At 57.9% G+C, this 19,103-nt stretch overlaps 1 protein-coding gene across 1 annotated transcript; it reads left to right on the top strand.

Moving 5' to 3' along the window:
- The first annotated feature begins 8,866 nt into the window (after positions 1-8,866).
- On the top strand, positions 8,867-17,066 carry FNDC5 (fibronectin type III domain containing 5). Its single transcript, XM_028512777.2, has 6 exons — positions 8,867-9,147; positions 10,732-10,847; positions 11,307-11,505; positions 12,215-12,304; positions 14,506-14,639; positions 15,005-17,066. The coding sequence occupies exons 1-6, from the start codon at positions 8,949-8,951 to the stop codon at positions 15,008-15,010; spliced, it is 744 nt and encodes a 247-aa protein (XP_028368578.2). The 5' UTR covers positions 8,867-8,948; the 3' UTR covers positions 15,011-17,066.
- The last annotated feature ends 2,037 nt before the right edge of the window (positions 17,067-19,103 follow it).

Below are 19,103 nucleotides of genomic sequence, written 5' to 3'. Positions count from 1 at the left end.
GACCCTCTCCCCCAACCCTCCGGCTCCTTCTCAGCAAAACCTGTGTTTCCAGCTGCCTCCTGGACTTGCTCCCAGAAGCCCACAGACGCCCTGCACCCAAGCCGGCCGGGATCAAACTCGTCACCTCCCATCCCAGCCTGCCCAGTGCCTGGGGCCTCCGCATCCATGAAACAAGCCCGAGGCTCCACCCGGTCCGGGACCCCTCACCTCCACACCTGCCACTTTCCCAAGTCAGCCCTTCTTACTAGAGGGTGTCTCCCGGACGGCTCCGTCCTCGCCCCAGCGCCTCCCCTGCCCCTCTGCCTTGTGAGATGGCCCTGTATGACCTCTCTGGCCCTTTCACAGCTCTCCCCACCTTCAGTTTCTCCAAATAAAATCCCCTTCCTCTCTGCTTAGTAGCCTTCCATGGCTCCCCATGGCCAACCAGAGTGAGCAGACAGGCAAGCCTCTCTGTGGGACATGCCCCAACCCTCCTTCCCACCTCAGTCCTACCTGCCTTTAGGTTCCCCAGCAGCCCAGCACCTCCTGGACCAGACGGCCAGGACCTTCCTTACACCGAAAGGAGGGAGCTGGAGTCAAGGCTGGGGAAGGGGCTTCCCGCCCTCCACGTGCCTGCATGTGGGCCTTAAACTGGAGGGGGGCAGTGACGCGGCACAGGCAGCTGGAGTCATGTCCCACCAGCCCTTGCCGCCCCAGCAGTCCCTCTCAGCCTCCGGGGGTGAAAGAACTCTTGGCCGGAAGGGCCTCGGGCTCCACCAGAGAAGGACAGGGACTTGCTGGAGGTCCCCCAGCCAGGCTCACCCACCTGCACGCTCCCCAAATCGGAAGTGACCCCTTCACAGCTCTTCTGACAGAGAAGCATTTGAGTCTTTTGTTCACATCCCCTGTGCTGGGGAGTTTGCTCCTGCCACTCCCCCAGTCTGTCTCTGACCCTTTGGAAGTCGCTCCTGGGTCCACAGGGCATGGAAGTGGGACAAAGGGCAGGAGGCTGCGTGTTCACTTGTAACCTCATATGAGGTGCTGTCTGATGCGTTGCAGCCTGCATATGGGACATCTGAGACTCGAGTCAAAATCTGGAAGTCTCTGGCAGCCCAGCTCTGCCCTGGGGGTTTGCCCATGGCCCCAGGGTGACTCTTCTCCCAAACCAGAAAAGTGGTTGGAATCCCAGGACCCCTCTGTGGTCATGTGGTGCCGGGCTGGGCCGGGGGCGGGGGCAGCAGGCCTGACCCCCCACTTGCCATCTGTGTCCTCCCAGAGCTTCAGTTCTGTGAAATGCCTGCTTCCCAGCGCTGCTGTGAGGAGCCCCGGAAGACTCTGTGGAGGGCAGTGCACATGAAGGAGGTTGCTCTGTGACCCTCTAGGGCCCTGGGGGGGGGGGCACTCACGCAGCCTTGAGGTCAGGTGCCCCCTGGCAGAGCAAAGGTAACATCCCAGCTCAAGGCTTCTGCTGGCACCTGCTATTATCCTTATTTTACAGAAGGGGAAACTGAGGCAAAGAGAGATCAAGTGCCCTGCATGAGACTGCAAGGGGTTAGAGCCGGATCCAAGATGGGACTCAGCTCTGTTTCTCGAGCCCTTTCCAGGGGGCCAGGTTGCCTTGAAGACGGGAAGGCTTCCCCGAGAGTTCAGAGGGACCCAGAGTCCCAGAACCCAACCCCTGGAGGCTGAGATTGCCATGTCCCAGGGGCCTCATGCTCCGAATCTGTCTCCCTTGCTGGGAAGACTGGGTCAGCTTCTCATTTCTGGAACCTTAGGTTCTCCCTGAGGCTGGGGATTGCCTCTTTGTTTCCATAGTAACCGTGAACAGAGGGGCCTCCGGAATCAGTGCAGAAATACTGCACAGAGACCTGCAAGCACGCATGTGCCCAGGGAATCCCTGGATGGGCAGCCTTGGGTGTGTGCACACAAGCACATGCACGCTCGCACACACCTTTGCACATGTGTGCACGCCCAGTGCACATGTGTGCACCCATGCCTCTTGTGAGCACATGTGACCAAGCTGAGATTTGAGCCCAGGACTGCTTGGCTCCCGCCCCATCCACCAGATCCCTCAATGCCAGACCCACAGATGCAGACGGGGAGGCCTGGCGCAGGGGGCCAGGAATGCGTGGGATCCCGGACGTGTGACGGGGTCCTCAGATTCCCTCTCCGGCTTCCTACCATTCCTGAGACTGAGGCGTGCAGGGAGCTCCAGAGGACAGCAGAGGGCTTTCCTTCCAATTATTTGCTCCCTGTTAGCAGGAGAGGAACTTTGAATAGCAAGAATAAGACCCACTGGGAATTTCCTGCTGGTGAAGTCACCTGGGTTCACTTGTGAGCTCCCTGCCCTTCTTGCAAAAGCAGGAACGCAGCTGCTGGGGGTCGGGCTCTCTGACCTCGTGGGCCTCTCAGGCAGGGAGCCCTGGGGAAGCAAGGGGACTGAAGGCAGAAGCTAGGCCAGGGGTCACCCTGAGCCAGGAGTATGTCTTCCAGGAGGCAGCTTTCAGCAAGAGGACGTTCTGACAGTGAAAATGTGCTGCTGAGAGGTAGTGAACTTCTTGTCCTTGGAGGCATCCCAGGCGAATAGGCCCTGGATGCTTCTGGGCTAGAAAATTCAAAATAAACAATGACCGTGTCCTGTATCATTATCATCGTCATTGCCGTTGTCATAGCTACCACTGATTGGACACCCTTTGTGTAGGGCACTTTAAGATATATTACAACTGCCACCACTGCTATTAAAAATAGCAGCTCCGGCCCTAGCCAGGTGATTCATTTGGTTGGAGCATCACCCCTTATGCCGAACGGTGGAGGTTTTGTCCATGGTGGGGGCACATAACTAGGTTGTGGGTCCAGTCCCCGGCTGAGATGCACGCAGGAGGTAGCCGATCAATGTTTCTCTCTCTCCCTTCCTCTCTCTCTAAAGTTAGTACATATCCTTGGGTGAGGGTTAAAAAACAATAGAAGCTGCTGTGTATTCCGCCCCATATGTGGTTGATCTTCATTGTCTCCTCACAGAACTGTTGAGCACAAGCCCATTTACACATGAGGGCACTGCAGCTCTGGAGGTTCAGCGACTTGTGCTCAGTGCAGCAGCAGCAGCAGCAGCAGCAAGATTCAGGCTCTGCCTGGCTGCTGAGTCTGTGGTCTGCCCACTTGTGGACTGGCCAAGGGAGCAAAGCAGGAGGCTGGGCAACCTCTCCCAGCCAGGTGCTCTGTCCCTGGAGCCTTCCCTGTTCTGGGCTACAGTGGCTTCACGATGACCAAGGTGGGCGCCCTCTGCTGGCCATGCCCTGGCTCTGCAGAGCCCTGTTCTTTCTGAGCAGGGGAGACCCTCCTGTAACTGGGACATGGGAGGTGCCCTGGGCCCTGGAGACCTGGAGCCCTGAAGCCTTGGAGCCTTGGACCCTGCCTTCAGACAGTGATACCTGAGGTCACCCAGCCACTCAGGGGCTGAGCTGACGCTTGAGCTTAATGGCTGAGCGATTCCCAGGTTCTTGGCCTTCCACCCCTCCCTGGTGAGATGTTACTTCAGTTGCCTTCCCTTCCTGCCGCACGCCCCTCCACATCTTGGAGACTGTGGTTTGTAGCTGAGAATCTGTCTCCAGAAGCGAACCTGGGGTCCAGGGCTTGAGGCAGTTTGAGACAAGGAGCTGCCACTGACAGGCTGGGTGACGCTGGGAGATTCTCAGCCTCTCTGTCAGGTGGGAGTCAGTTCCAGCCAGGCTCTGAGGAGGTGCCCTTCTCGCAGTCAGAAGGCCCCGCTCCCCCACTTCGGATTCCTCCCTCCTCCTCTCTCCACCCCCTTTCTTCCTCTCTTCCTCCTCTTTCCCAGCCCCCATCACCACTCCCACCCCTCTGTGGTATGGGTGTTACTATTATCTTCGTTTTCAACAGGCAGCACCTGAGGCTCAGAGAGGTAGAGTCACTGGCCAGAGGCACCCAGCCAGGTGTTTCTGGTTTAGAAGCCAGACTTTGGACAGCTGGCCCCTGCCCTGTTTGCTCTCCGCCTCCTCTCTCCTCACTCCCCGAGTCTCATCCCTCAGCTCCTCCTACAGAAAGTGTCCTGGAGCCTCTATCGACCCCTCTCCCTGTCCTTTGCCACCACCCAGACCAAGATCCATCCTTTCTAGCCAGGCAGCTGGAGCAGCCTCCTCTCCCCCTCACGGGTCACCTGGCCCAGTTTTCTGCAGTCCCGTCTACACACTGCAGCAGGCACTGGGAACCATTTATTTGATATAAATCAGATCACACCATGTCTCTCTTTAAGGCTCCCCACTGCAAGTGGAATTAACCCGGACTTTTCCACAGCCCTCCCCGCCCCAGGCCCTGTGCCCTTATTTCCTCCTTCTTGCTCATGCAGCCCCAGTCTCACTGGTTTCAAGTTTTCTTAACATACCAAGCTGGCCCCTGCCCCAGGGCCTTTGCACTTGTGGTTCCTGTGGCTGGGGCACCTTTCCTGTGATGTGTGTTGTACCTGCCTCCTTTTCCTTCCTCAGTCTTAGCTCATCTGTCACCTCCTCAGGCCACACTACCTAACATTACCCCATCCATTCTCTACCACATTACCCCGTTTTTTTTTTTTCATAGCCCCTGTGAGTCCCTGCAGACATTGTATTTAGTTAGCAGCTCACTTGTTTATTGCCTGTCTCTCCCACCGGAAATCCATAGGGGTGGGTGGCCTTGGTTCACAGCTGTGGCCCCAGGACCTGGCGTAGCGCCTGACACTTCGGAGGGGCTCCATAAGTATTTGTTAAATGAGAAAAACCCTCCCCAGCCTTGACTTCTTTTGCAAGCTTGGAACAGTCTTTCAAATCAGTCCTATTTTCCCACTGTCATTGTCACAGCCCAGAGCCTGTCACAATCCCTCCCACCCACCTCACCCACCCTACCCTGTTTCCCTTCCACAGAAACACAGCTCTCCCAGGCCTCGGGACCAAATATTCTTTTTTCCCCTCTGTCCTTTTCCCCTGGTTTGACTAATCCTCACCTGACTGTCAGAAGTCATTTAGCTCAAGCATCACCTCCTCCCAGCAGCCCTCCATGCTTTTCCTTTCAAGTTAATGCTTCTGGCCCCTGTAGAATATTGGTGCCTCCTGGTCCAGAGGGTAGTCCACTCTCTCTATATTTTAAGAATGTGTTTCTCCTTCTCTACGATGGGAGCCCCTCAAGGGCAAGGACCAGTCTGGCCCATCACCAGTCTGCCTCAGCACTCAGCACCAGGCTGGCCCGGCACAGGTACTCAGGACACGTGGAGCTGCACTGGTCCCATCACTGCTGTGAGGGGGGTGTGGGGGATGAGACGGGTCACACCAGTGTCTCCCAGCCATGTGACTTCCTCTCTTTGAGCTCATTTTCCTCATCTGTAAAATGGATATAACAATCCCGACTTCTCAGGGTTGAGAGGATTCAAAAGAAGTTTCTCCTGTGTATGTAATGGGCTGGCACAGGGATGGGGTTGGAGGAGTGGCGGGTTCCTTCCCAGCTGTGGTCTGGACCCTAAGCTTAGCAACTGTCTCTATGAGCTGCAAGCCCCCTCAGGCCCTCCAGGGAAGGAGGACGCGTGTCTTCTAGAATGCATGTCTTCCCTGGCCCGGGGCCTCTGCCTTGAGACACCCTCAGAGGTGAAGGAAGGAGGTGGGCAGACTGGACCGAACCCTAAACTTGGAGCCCCGTAACCGAACTTGAGACATGGCTCTGTAGTTCCCCGGCCGTGTGGCTCAGAGCAAATGCTCACACATGTGGGAGCCTCAGCTGCCTTATCTGGAACAGGAGCTAATAACACACAGCCTAAGACTCAACATTGCGTGGACAAACAGGCAAGTCGTTAGTGGGGGCTTGATGATTATATCCCCAAAGCAATGTCCTGCCCTTCTCCTGATCCTTCACGTGGTTTTGGGTGTGTGCATCCAGGGGCCTTCTACATAGGGCCACAGACATCCTAGGCAGCAAAGAGGAGCCTTCCCATGGTTACCTGGGATCTGGCTGCGGTACCTGCAGCCTGGGTTAGGTGCTGGGACTCTGGGAAGCTCTGGATGCTCAGGGGCATCCAAACGCTCCTGACCTCACCAGGTGTCAATGTGTAAGTGGCCGGCCAGCCCCCTAGAGGATGTCTGGGGAGTCCTCCAACTGGACCCACATCGGTGCGGCTTGGGAGGGCAGAGGCCCACCTGCCAACCCCCCTCAGATCCTCATTCGTGCACTGATCCATCCTTCCACGGCTGTATTTCCAGAATAGGTGTTAAATAAATGTGTGCTGAGAGAGCAAAATTGTTCCACGCATTCAACAAGCACTCACGGGCACCTGCCGCTCTTTGCTCTGCGTTAAGAGATATGCACAGAGTAAATGGCCTTGACGACTCCTTCCTGAGACCAGCCAGGGTGCCTCTAGATCTCCCCAGTTCCCTCCCAGCTGGGAGAGATCCCAACCCAGCCTCCCAGGGTTGCCACACTCCGAGCGTCAGGACTTTTCCCAGCATCGAGGTCATGCCCAAGCACCCCAAGTGTCATGGGGTCTGGGGAGGTTGTGCCCCCACATCCTCCCCGTCTTTCCTGTCCCAACTCCAGCAACCCTTCCCCATCCCTCTCAAACTCTCAGACATAACCATCTCCCCCCTCCCAATGCCCTACATCTACCTGGGGTTATACCGAGAGCGACCAGCAGGTGGTGCTGAGGCTCCTTTTTCCCCAGCGCTGGACCGGACTCCAGACCCCACTAGGACCCTGTCCCTCCCTCCTTTCCCCAGCAGAAACAGGAGTGGGCTCTGTGCCCTCTAGATGACCCCTTTCTTTTCTGCTGGCCCCTGAAAGGAGACCTAAGGAAAAGCCAGTTGCTCCTGCAAGCCCTGGGTTGTCCTTTCCTGCCTGGTGGGTGAGGGGGTCCCTAGGGGCCAAGCTGCAGCTGGCTGGGCGGGGCCGGGTAGGGTGGGGCAGAAAGCAGCTGCCGGAGAGAGAAAGAGAAAAGAGAAAGGAGAGAGAGAAGAAAAAAAAGAAAAAGAAAAAGAGAAAGAAGAGATAAAGGACAGAGAGAGGCGCTCTGGTTCCCAGGCTCCTATCCCAAGTAGGCGGACCAGGGGACTGCCCTCTGGATCAGGGCCACGACCGAGAAGCACTCCAGAACAAGGTATGTGGCTGAGGAAGCCGATGGGACTGGGGGAGTGCCAGTCTGCCAAGCAGAGCAGGCCTGGGGGTACTGAGGGGCTGGCCAATGAGATTTCACTGCTCAGCAAGACCCCCTGCCCCCCTCCCTTCTCACCCCTCCCAAGGTGATGAAGTAGGAACTCCGGACCCAGCACAAGGAGTTCTGGGGGTGAGCATTACGAGATGAGGGTTCTGTTGGTGCTCTTGACTCACGGTGTGAATTTGCACCAAGCTCTTTCCATCTCTGGACCCCAGTTTCTTAACCTAAAAGGGGGAGTGGGGAGATCTTGAAGATGAGTCTGTGGAGTAGCTTTGCAAGGGGTCCCCTCATAAAGGATTAGCCCTCCCAGGGGCCTCTGGAAGACCAGGAGGCCTTTAACGTCCAAAGGAATGCCTTTCTAATGGTGAAATTTCAGAGAGCGGGGAGAGGGGCTCATTTGGAGAGATGGGCAGCCCCTCCATGCTGCGGGCCCTGAGCCCCCCCCCCCCCATCTGTGCCTCTCTCCTCAACCTGTTTCTCAGGCACTCGGGTGGAGAGTGTGGCAGGGTGGGAGAAGGGAGTTTCCCTAGCTGCCCAGTGTTCAGAGACCCTCCTTTGGTCGAGGAGACGGCAGGTGCGGGCGAAGGCATTTTTCTTGCACTCCAAGACCTGAAAAGAAGTGGATTGGGTAGAATGGGGTGTGGGACTGAGGTAGGGACAGTGGCAGGCATATGGGTGTCCCAAGGTAATGAGGGAGGGGTCATCCAGGCCCTGTTCTTAACGGTGGCTGCTTGCCAGGGCTCCAGAGCCCCTGCCCTTTAGAGCCATTAGCTTCTTCACTGCTCGCAGCGTTCAGCCAGGCGGTGAGGGAGGGGTGGGGGCACTGGAGCCGCTTGCTCCTCCCTCCCCCTGCTCTTGGGAAAAGATTGTTCCAGATCGTTCTCCGGGTGGGAAGGAGCTGGCACAGTATTCTAGGATCTCAGGGATCCCAGGGTGACCGAGCCCACTTTAGGTGGGTGGCAGTCGTGTGGAGCACGGGTTCGGGAATCAGATCAGCTTGTGTTCAAATCCTGGCTCTGCGGAGGGTCCTTGGGCAAGTCAAGTGACCGCTGCAGTCTCCTCCTGTGCAAAATTCGAACAGCAGAGCAAGGCCTCATCGGTGAGATGTCATGACATAATGCAAGTAAAGCCCTTCGCACAGTATCTGCCGCCCAGTAAAGGCTCATTGCCGCTCTCCTTATGGAGATAGAAAGGGAGGCCCCCAAAGGGGAAGGACTGGCCAGAGGTCACAGAGCCAGAGGTCACAGAGCTAGGCCCTCCAGTGAGCCAGAGCCCCTACTGTGTGCACTCAGCTCCTACCCTGCACTCCACAGTCACCCCATCCCTGCTGTGATTATGCCCCCAGCTCACTCCTGCCCCACCCCTCCCTCTACCCCTCGGGTCTGGGGTAGAGGGAGGGGTGAGGACCCCCAAAGCCGAAGGATGAAAGAGGCAGAGAGAGGCATCTCCACAGCACTTGTCCTTCTCCCTCCGTAGAGAGCAGAGGTGGGGTCTGGGTCCAGGCTCTGTGAGGGGAGAGGGGCAGCGAGGTTGGGGCTGAGCAGGTGGGGCACGGAGAACCCGGTTTGCGCTCCTGCACCGGCGAGAGGGTGGGAGTGGCCAGTTGTCGAGCCCCGCGGCCGAGTCGGGAGCGGGGTGGGTGGGGGCGCCCTCGGCCCTCCGCCCTCACTCCGCCCCGCGCCTCTCCCTGCAGCGGGGGGCGCCCCGCCCCCCGGGTGCCCGACGTGGACGCGGCTGCCGCCGCCGCCACCGCCGCCGCCGCGCGGGAGTCGCTGTCCGCGGAGCCGACATGCAAGCGACGCGGGGCGGCGCGGGGCGGCCGGGCCGCGGGCCGGAGTGCGAGCGCCAGCGGCCGCTGGACACCAGAGCTGCGTCCCCCTGCGCCGCCCCGGGCCGGCCGGCCGGAGCCGCCACCATGCACCCCGGGCCGCCCCGCACCACACTCCGCCTGTGGCTAGGCTGCGTCTGCCTCGCGCTCGTGCAGGCGGGTAAGGGGGCCTGGGCTGGGGCTCGGCGCGGGCCGGGCGGCGGGAGCCCCCACTTCCTGCTCCCCGCTCCCTGGAAACCCGTCTCTACCCTCTTACTGCTCCCTAACGCCACCCTCAGCCTCTTCCCTGCCATCTTAACCCCCGTCCCATCCTCTAGCCCCTCCCCATCCTTTCCAGCCACCCCAGCCCTGGGGCATGAGTCTTGTGATCCTCAGTCGCCTCATTCCATTGCCCTGAGCCTAGGCCTTTGCCTCAGTTGCCCTGGCTCCCTCCTATGGGCTGCGGGGGCATCTGAGGACACCAGTCCCCCCACCGTGGGCCTCTCTCCCTGTCCCCAAAGACTGCAGGTCAACTCTGCAGGTCAGAGAGGAACGGGGTCCTGGTGGGGTCCTGGTGTGCGTGAGCCTGTGTGTGAGGACGTGTGCCAGGACTGGCACCAATGGCACCTGGCGGGCGAGGGTGGTCCCCTTAGCCTGGTGCCCTCAGCGTCTGGCCTGTCCCGTGAGGCCTGGCCTCATCCTCGCTCAGCCTCCCTGAGGCCCTGTCTCGGGCCCTTCTGGCTGCCGTTTCCTACTTGGTGTCTCCCTCTGCCCATCTCTCCACGGCCCAGCACTGTCTGTCTCACTGCTTCCATCTGTGTGTCTGTCTCTGCTGCCCCGCTCGACTGTTCTCTAGTCTGTGTATGCCGCCACCTGTCTGTGTCCCTCTGGCTCCGGGTCCACGTCTGGCTCTGTCTCCTCGTGGATCTCGGATCCACTCGTCTGTGGGGTGAGGGTGCAGCTCAGGCCCAGGTCTTCCCCCGGCAGCCCCTGCCCCTTGCGAGGCAGAGAGGCTGTGTGACCCCACTGACCTTCTCCTAGAAGGTTCTTCCTTCCCCGACCCCACTGCCCCACCACTTCCTCCTGCTCCCTTCTCAGGTGACCCCTTCCGTCCTCGTCCCGCATCCAGAAGGCCCTCCCTACCCTGTGTTCTTGATTCCTGCTCTGAGTGACCGGCCTCCCCGCCACCCCCACCTGCCCCTCGAGCTCACAGAGGCCCTCTCGCTTCACTCTGCCTGGGTCACCCCAGTCCGGGGGACCCCCTCTTCATCCTCTCTCCCATCCCAGGGCTCGCCCCAGCCTGCTGCCTCTTGACCCATGCGTCTCACCCCTTTCCTCAAGGTCACCCACTTGACAGTGCAGCACTGTGGAAAGAGCACTGGACCAGGGTTCCTTTGACTGCTTTCCATCAGACTAACCTTCAGCCCCTACAACCCTGGCTACCTGTGTCCTCCCCAGACAGCCCCCCCACCTCTTAACGCCCCTCCATTATAGCTAGCTGTGGCCCCGGCCCCTCAATTTCAGCTTGGACCCCTGGCAGGGCCAGTTGAGGGGTCATCTGAGGCTCCCACCCTGAACACAAGGAGCCTGGGGCCTCTCCAGCCCCGCCCTGCTGCCCACCGAGGGACTGAGGCCCAAATGCCACGGAGGCCTCTGTTTCTTCCTCCCTCCACTGCACCGCCTGCCCCAGGTTTCCCCTCCCGAGGCTGAGGGCCTGGGCCTCCCAGCGGGGGGCGCTCAGGCTCAGGTGCCTTCCTGCCCCCAGACAGCCCCTCCGCCCCAGTGAATGTCACCGTGAGGCACCTCAAGGCCAACTCCGCGGTGGTGAGCTGGGATGTCCTGGAGGATGAAGTTGTCATCGGATTTGCCATCTCTCAGCAGGTGACCCTCGGGGAGGGGAGAGCACACCGAGAGAGCAGTGGCCGATGGGGCAGGAGAAAGGGGGAGGACTGAGGAGCAAGGCGGACAGGCAGAGAGTCGCACATAAGGCTTGAAAGGGGGGCCCCAGAGGGGCTCAGTCAGGGAGGGAGGGCTCTAGAGCCTTTGTTTGGAGCCCGAGAATTAGGAGTGTGGTTTTGATGTTAAATAGACCTGCGGTTTGGACCCGGCTCCGGTCCTCATGAAACATGCAGCTTTGGGCTGCTCCCCTGCCCTCTGACCCGTCTCCCCATCTGTAAAGCGGCGATGGTGGTATCCGCAGAGATGAGGGAAGGCAGAAGTCAGGTCCTATGGGCACAGGGCTTAGCATGGCAGCCGGGCAGGCCCGCTGTCGCCACCAGAGAGACGTGGAGCGGGGTGCTGACTGGGCCCTGAACCGGCGGGGGGCTCTTGCCTTGGCAGAAGAAGGACGTGCGGATGCTGCGCTTCATCCAGGAGGTGAACACCACCACCCGCTCGTGCGCCCTCTGGGACCTGGAGGAGGACACGGAGTACATCGTGCACGTGCAGGCCATCTCCATCCAGGGCCAGAGTCCGGCCAGCGAGCCGGTGCTCTTCAAGACCCCGCGCGAGGCGGAGAAGATGACCTCCAAGAACAAAGGCAGGCTCCTTCGCTGTTAGGAGGTGGGGAGGGCGGGGAAGGGCTGGTCAGGGCCACAGCAATGGGAGGTTGGGTACATAAACACTTAATTCTGGACTGTCTTATTGCTTCGACCCCAAGTAACTATCAGTACATTCTAGAACTTTTTTTTTAAAGATTTTATTTATTTATTTTTAGAGAGGGAAGGGAAGGAGAAAGAGAGAGAGAAACATCAATGTGCGGTTGCTGGGGGCCGGGGCCTGCAACCTAGGCATGTAACCCTGACTGGGAATTGAACCTGCGACACTTTGGTTCGCAGCCCACACTCAATCCACTGAGCTACGCCATCCAGGGCCGTTCTAGAACTTTTTAAAAAATATTTACTTATTTACTTTTAGAGAAAGGGGGAGAGAAACATCGATGTGTGAGATATACCTCGATCGGTTGCCTCTTGCACACCCCCAACTGGGGACCTGGACCACAACCCAGGCATGTACCCTGACTGGGAATCGAACTGGCAACCTTTTGGTTTGCAGGTCAGTGCTCAGTCCACTGAGCCACCCCAGCCAGGGCTACAACTTCCTTCTGAGAGATTCATGGGCACCTATAGAAGCCAGCACTCAGTGTCTTGGGCTTGGCCACAGAGGAGTGGCTGGCGGGGGCCTGGGGCTGGGGTGGGGGGTGGGGGGGGGCGGGGAAGGAGCCCAGCCCTGTTGTCTCTCCCCCACAGATGAGGTGACCATGAAGGAGATGGGGAGGAGCCAGCAGCTGCAGACGGGCGAGGTGCTGATCATCGTCGTGGTCCTGTTCATGTGGGCCGGTGAGTCTGGCCTCTGAACCTCTCCACTCAACCTCCGGGCCGGGGAGGACCCTCAGCAGACCCCAACTCTCATAAAAACAAACGGTACAGGGCTTGGAGGGAGCTAAGAGGTCAGAAGTTTCCAAGTCCTGCCTGGGACAGCTCTGGGGACCGGATCTGAGCCCTTCTCTAACTCAGCCCCCACCAACAAAACAGCAGATGGAGAACTGCCTCGTGGCGACACAGCCGCAGCCCCTCTGCCCTCTGGCCACGGCGCCTTGGGTTCCTGGGCCTCCGGGCACTGCAGGCCGGCGCAGCTCAGGCCCGGGACACGCGCTTACCTGCTCATCCCTCAGCACTGGCTCGGGAACCGCCTCCATCAACCCTCCCCAGTCTGTGCACCAGCGTGTCACCCCTGCCTCAGTGTCTCCGCAGCTCAGTTTCCCCTCCTCACGTTTTTTTTTTTTTAAAGGGAGAATTTTTTTTAAGATTTTTTATTTATTTATTCTTAGGGAGGGAAGGGGTGTGGGGGAGAGAGAGAGAGAGAGAGAGAGAGAGAGAGAGAGAGAGAGAGAGAGAGAGAGAAACATCAATGTGTGGTTGCTGGGGGTTATGGCCTGCAACCCAGGAACGTACCCTGGCTGGGAATCAAACCTGGGATACTTTGGTTCCCAGCCCGCGCTCAATCCACTGAGCTACGCCAGCCAGGGCTCCCTCCTCCCGTTTTTAATCCCCACGCAAGGATGTGTTCGCTGATTTTAGAGAAAGAGGAAGGGAGAGAAACTCGACGTGAGAGAGAAACATCTATGGGTTGCCTCCCACGTGCACCCCAGCCGGGGATCGTACCCACGGCCTTTCGGCGTACGGGACTATGCTCCAACCAACTGAGCCACCCGGCCAGGGTTGTTTGCCACTCTTCAGCCCATCTTACATAAATTAGTTGGACTTAATAGCTCTTTTCCCATTTATCTGTGAGCTCCCTGAGGATACAGATCAAGTTTCATTTTTGTACTCAGCCAGCATGGTCTGAGCAGCCGCCCCATTCTGTACAGTGCTGCACTCCAGACAGTGCGCTCCCGGTAGTGCTACAGCTGTGACGGAGAAGAGAAGCCTCGTGTTCCCAAGCAGCTCCGTCTGGGAGCAGCCGGGGCCCGTACTTACCTGTAATTCAAGGGGACGAATGCTGAATAGAACCAGGATGGGAGCAGAGGAGAGGGAGTCAAAGCAGCGAAGGCACGAAGAGCGGTACCATGAATTTGAGCGTGGCAGGGTGAACAGGAGTTCGCCAGGCAGCCAGAAAGAGGAAGGAAGGGTGTTCTGGGCACCGTGTGTTCAAGAAACAAATTCAGTTCACTCTGGAATCAGTGCAGCTGGGACCCAAGGAAAAGGGTGGAAAGTGGGGGAGTCAAGGATGGTGAGGCGGTGCAGTGGACTGGGGTCTGTTCTGAGGGACCCGACCGCCGTGCCGAAGCTGTGTGAGCATGGCGGGTGGGAGGGCCGGCTCTCTCAGGTAGGGGAGTTTGGAAAACAGTGTTCCACAGGCACGTAGAAAAACAGGCACTTGGGAAAGAGCAGGAAGAAACAAAGGTTTCCACAAAAGAGGAGGTTTGCTTAGGGTGCAGTATTAGACTTAACACAGATAGCATTACATCCTCACAACAATATTAAACATAGTGAATTAACTTACAATTGTCACGTAACTCTGTGAGGATGACAGGGAAGGGAGCGGGGGGAGTTGTGAGGCTTCATAAGCATGTAGCAGGGGGCAGGCCCCGGGGCGCGCATCCCAGCTCCGCCCCTGAGCGGCCTCCCGTGAGCTGTCGAAGCCCCGAGTCAGCACCCTCCCTCCTCACCTGGGCACAGTGACGGGCCCTCCCCGTGCTGTGAGGGGCGAGTCAGCTAGGGTAAGCCAGTGCCCGACACAGGGCTTGGCATGCGTGTCTGTTCTCCCCTAAAAGAAAAGGGGAGGATTCCGAGATTTAAAAGGGGGGAGGGGAGGAGACACGCTCACATGTGTGTTGTAGAAGGCCAACCCAGCGGCAGCGAAGGGGCGGGTGGCAAGGGCACAGGTTGGACGCAGGAGCCGGAGGCCAGAGGCAGACTGTTGGCAGTTGTGCAGGTGAGAAACCATCTGGAGCTCGGCACCTAACAGGAGCTCAGCAAGTGCTCATGGGAGCGAAGCAGGTGGTGAGGCCTCTGACTGCTCTGCCTTGTCCCCCCAGGCGTCATTGTTCTCTTCTGCCGCCAGTATGACATTATCAAGGACAACGAACCCAATAACAACAAGGAGAAAGCCAAGAGTGCGTCAGAAACCAGCACGCCCGAGCACCAGGGCGGGGGTCTTCTCCGCAGCAAGGTGAGGGCCAGGCTGGGACCCCAGTGGGTGGCCCCAGGGCTCCTGCACTGGGAGTCCCTGGACGGCAGAAGGGGTCAGCTCGGGGTCTGGCATGCCTACAGCTGGACAGAGCCAAGCCTGGCTGCTGCCTGTGTAACCCAGGGGATACTGCAAATTGATTTTGGATCCTGTCCTTCTGCAGGGAGCCAGGGGCCAGCCGGGGTTAAGAGTGGGGGCCGGGGAAGCGAATGGGGAGGGCAGAACCCTTGATTGGTGTGGGATGAGAAGAGAAGGGCTTTGGAGCTCATTTCCACTCCGGCTGTGCTGTGCGACCTTGGGCAGGTGCTTCATTACTTTGTACCTTCATTTCCTCTTGTGCAAAACAGATATGAACCCTTCCCAGTTCTGGCTCTGAGCAGCGCGAAGACAGGCAGTAGAGGATGTGAGAGGATCTCATGGTTCTGACGATGATTATCCAACAAACACCTGGCCCTCTCTACATTTCCTCCTCCCTGCATCTCCTTACACCCTCTGGCGCTCCGTCCTGTCTCTTGGCTTCTCTCTTTCTGGCGCATTTTCCTGAAGCCTCTTATTAACCCCCATCTCCAGAAGCACCTCAACAGTGTCTGTGGCTGAGGCTGTGCTGAGAGGCAGATCTGCAGGATGCGAGAACCAGCCAGCAGGATGGCTCTGTGGGGGTGGACTTGGTATCAGGGACTGTGGGTCCAGGACCCGGACTTGGCCATTCGGCTGAGAGCGGCTCAAGGCTGGGTTTGGAAAGGCAGAGATGAGACACCTGGGTGGGGCCGCTCCCTTCCTTCCAGGCAGGACAGGACGAGAGCTGGGCTTCTAGGCGGAGGCCCTGCTGCTCCCTTCCCTCTCCTGCCCTCTCTGCTTCCAGCCTCACAAGAAGTCGTTCAATCAGCCCTGGCCGCTTCTCTCACGTTTCCCTCCCAGGTTCCAAACAAGCTCTCGGGGAACGTCATAGAAGTGTGACCCCGTCTGCAGGGAGAAGGATTTCATTTTTCTTCTCTGCTGGTCCCCAGGCCCACAGGCACAGGGAGGGGGGCGGGGGGACTGCGGTGGAGGGAGTGCAGTTAGCCGCACCTTCGTCTCTCTCTCCCCCACCCGTGTCCAAGTCTGGTGAAGGAGGCTGCACTACAAACCCTAATTCTGCAAAAAAATAAGCAAGCCACACTACTCAAAGGCCTGGCCCCATTCTGCAACAGGCAAAGCTGCATGAGACACGGCCTTCTTCCTGCCTCCTCTCGTCTCCTGGACTGGATCTCTCCCGGAGAAGACGCACAAAGCTTACGGGAGACGACGGGAACCTAGAGGGACCGAAGCTGTCGTTCAGACCGAGCATCCCCAGGGACGCCACGGGGTGCCCGCTGGCAGGGTCACGGCTGCTGTCAAGCCTTCTCTGGGTCTGGCCATCGAGGACTGGTCTGTGGTGTGAGGCGAGACTTTGTGAGTGTGTGACACGTTACCTGTTTTGTCTCTTGGAAGACACGATCGAAGGGCTTCCCTCCTGAGGGTGGAAGGGCTCCCCGCGCCGGCTGCCTGCATCCTGTCTTCTCCGGCCCGTATTTGGACTGTAAAACCCTTGGTCTGGGGTTTTAAGAAGGAAAAGTGGGAAAGACACCTGGAAGGTATGGGCCCCATTTCTTCTTGGGAAAAGTCTCTCGGAGTTGTTTCAACGCTAGCTTGGACGACTGAAAAGGCACATTCCCACGGGGCATCCCGAGGGCTGCTGAGTCACGCACGCTGTCGTGGAAGCTGCTGGAAGGCAGGCCTGGCCTTTGGGGTCCCCATACCTTGCCATCTTACCCAGGGTTCTGTGAAAGCTACCCAGGGTCCTCATGTCCTTCCCTAGAGTCTGTGTGGTGCGAGGTGACAGGTGTCTCTCCCCACTGCCCCCCCCAAAAATGGTGCTTGATAAGGGAAGACAAACTCTTCCCTAGACAAGTTATGGCTGCTGAGCGCCTGCACGGGAAGAGATGGACCTCTGCATCTTCCAGCAGTGGCCAGACAGGAGTGTGGGAGGACTGCGCCTAGCACGAGCGTGGCGCACAGTAGGTGCTCTGTGATACCTGTTGAACTGAATAAGAGCAATAGCCCCCAAGCCAGAGAGCTGAAAGCCATCACCCAGTGACCACCCCTTCCTTCTGGTCTACAAAAGCTCTCCTGGCCGGGCCAGCCACCACTCTGCTTTGCCCGAGTGTGAAGCATAGGGAGGGAGGAGGGACAGGGAAAAAGGCAGATGTCGGCAATCCTAAGGGCTTCCTCATGGGAGGGCATGAGGCTTCACTCATTGTCTTGTGACTTCCATCCCTGCTGAACGGGGCTGCAAGGCCAAGGCTCCTTAGGGGAGAGGTCCTTACCTCTGATCCAGTTAGAGCAATAACCACTTTTTAAATGTAAAATAAAAGATAAAATGAAAAGGCACATGCTTGTTGTCTGGTAAATGCCCAAACGTTGCCCTCTTTTTCTGGCGGTTGGCATCCAGTCAGTTCTCTCTCCATTTTGGCCTGCAGCTTCCTAGGGACATGCCTGCCAGCCAAGCTGGAGTTGGAAGGGAAATCTTGAACAGATGGGGGTGCACGTGTAGGAGGAGAAAATAGCTGCTCCATCCCCGCCCCCCAAACCAAGCTCAGGCTGCCTCACCACAGAGGTATGCAGGCTGGTGCTCAGTTTTTAAAACAAAGGGCTTTCCCCTCGGCTGGTGCTGGGTGCTTTCCTTGGCCAGAGGAATGCCGTCCGTCCGTTTCTCCCAGGGGTGAGGAGGGAAGCAAGGAGGAACTGCCAGAGCCGCCTGCCGCGAGCAGCCCAGTGTGCACAGAGCAGCTCAGTGTGCGCAGCATGCTGTTCTGGGCTGTGAAAGGAACATCATTCCGATCCCAACAGCAGGCTGCAAGGTAGAGTGATGGTGCCTTTAGCCAAGGAGCAAGCCATGTTCAGGGCACCCAGAACATTCTGGTCAGAACCAGCAAGAGCTCCGGCAGAAAATGTCTGAGCTCAGGGAAGGCTGCTGGGAGAGCAGAAGGAAAGCAGGTCTTAGAGGCTGAGTGGGAAACCCATTAGCACACGGAGCGCTAAGCCAAACCTCCGAGCGTTACTTCCCAGGTCCTCTGCCTGCACAGCGCCAAGTGATGGAGAAGCCCCCAAGTCAGCACCAGGCGGAGACAGCCGTGGGTGGGATCCAGGAAGCACTGCTCATGGCAGTTTCCTGTCTCCCCCAATGTGTCTGCAGCACATCAGCGGAGGGGATGAGGGGAGACGAGCGAACACCACTCCTGGCTCCAACTCCACTGCCTTTTAATTAATTAGCTCCCTCCACTCCTGAGTTCTTCTAACAGTTGAACTTTTCCTGAATCAACGTAATGGCGCAGAACCCCACAGCTATGATTTGGGAAGTGGTCCTTTCTGTACCACTCACTTAGCTCCGCAGACTCCTCACTGTGGGAGGGGCCCAGGCAAATTCTTTTGAGAGGGAGACCTGACAGCAGGCCTGCGGGGAGAATGCCGGACTGACAGGCAGGGATTCAGTGTGTTACTCGCCTTGGGATGCACCTAACACTTCAGGCCAGTTACTCGGGGAGTAGGGTGGTCTCATCTGTGCAAAACAAAGGGTGAGAGCAGCAGACTCCGAGGTGCCCCCACCACACCTGACTAGGGGTGTGGGCAGGAACAAGAAAGAGCCCAGGGTGTAGGGAAGGCCCGTGGAGTCTTTCTGTGGGGGCAGGGGTCCCTTCCTCCTTAGTCCTGTCCCCTCGAGCACTAGCTTTTCAGGATGCATGACCTCTAGAATCCACTCAAGATCTCTAATTCAGCTCTTTACAGAAATAGGTAAATTCAGACTTCCACTTTACTTCTCACCTCCTTTAAACCTATTTCAGTTTTTGGATTTTGATTTCAAGTGGCCTCCAGGAACAAATTGTGTATATAAATGGGATGCCGCCCTCCACCCCCCATCCCCAGCTCCAACCCCACCGAGCTCCAACAGTATATTTCCAGACTCTCAAATGTTACTTGAAGCTAAATTGAAGATCTTTGCATACAAATAGTTCCTTCATGATACATAGCAGGACTAACACATGGACTGTTTTGGGGATTATCCAAATGATTGCATTCCATCCGCTTCTTAATGGGTGCTAGGGAGGGTTAGGTTTTCTGTCTATGGAATGTTCCAGCTGTCACGGGGGAGGGCAGGTGGGGAGGACTGAGGAGGCAGGGGCTTGTTCATTGAGGAATTCCACCCCGGACCAGCTGACACCTCCTGTGACAAGTGGAAATCCGCCCCCCCCCCCCCCCCCAAGAGGTGCTCTGGCACACAAAGCAGGCCTGCTTTGGAATGGGCCTAGGAGTAATTGTTTTCTCTTAGAAAAGCAGAACACCACTCAGAAGAGCAGGGAACTTTTTCTAGTTTTAGGTGCCTGGGTATTTTTTCTCCCTATAAAAGCTCAAAACAGGAGAATGCTTTAA

This window comes from Phyllostomus discolor, chromosome 5, assembly GCF_004126475.2.
Source record: "Phyllostomus discolor isolate MPI-MPIP mPhyDis1 chromosome 5, mPhyDis1.pri.v3, whole genome shotgun sequence".
Classification (NCBI taxonomy): Eukaryota; Metazoa; Chordata; class Mammalia; order Chiroptera; family Phyllostomidae; genus Phyllostomus; species Phyllostomus discolor.
This window is presented reverse-complemented; position numbering and strand designations above follow the sequence as displayed.

What these genes read in the sequence shown, in the direction of transcription:
- FNDC5 (XM_028512777.2), top strand. Translation starts at nt 8,949, where the DNA reads ATGCAAGCGACGCGGGGCGGCGCGGGGCGGCCGGGCCGCGGGCCGGAG. An exon ending in GATTTGCCATCTCTCAGCAG is followed by an intron (nt 10,848 to 11,306) that starts GTGACCCTCGGG and finishes TTGCCTTGGCAG; the next exon opens with AAGAAGGACGTGCGGATGCT. An exon ending in GGTCCTGTTCATGTGGGCCG is followed by an intron (nt 12,305 to 14,505) that starts GTGAGTCTGGCC and finishes TTGTCCCCCCAG; the next exon opens with GCGTCATTGTTCTCTTCTGC.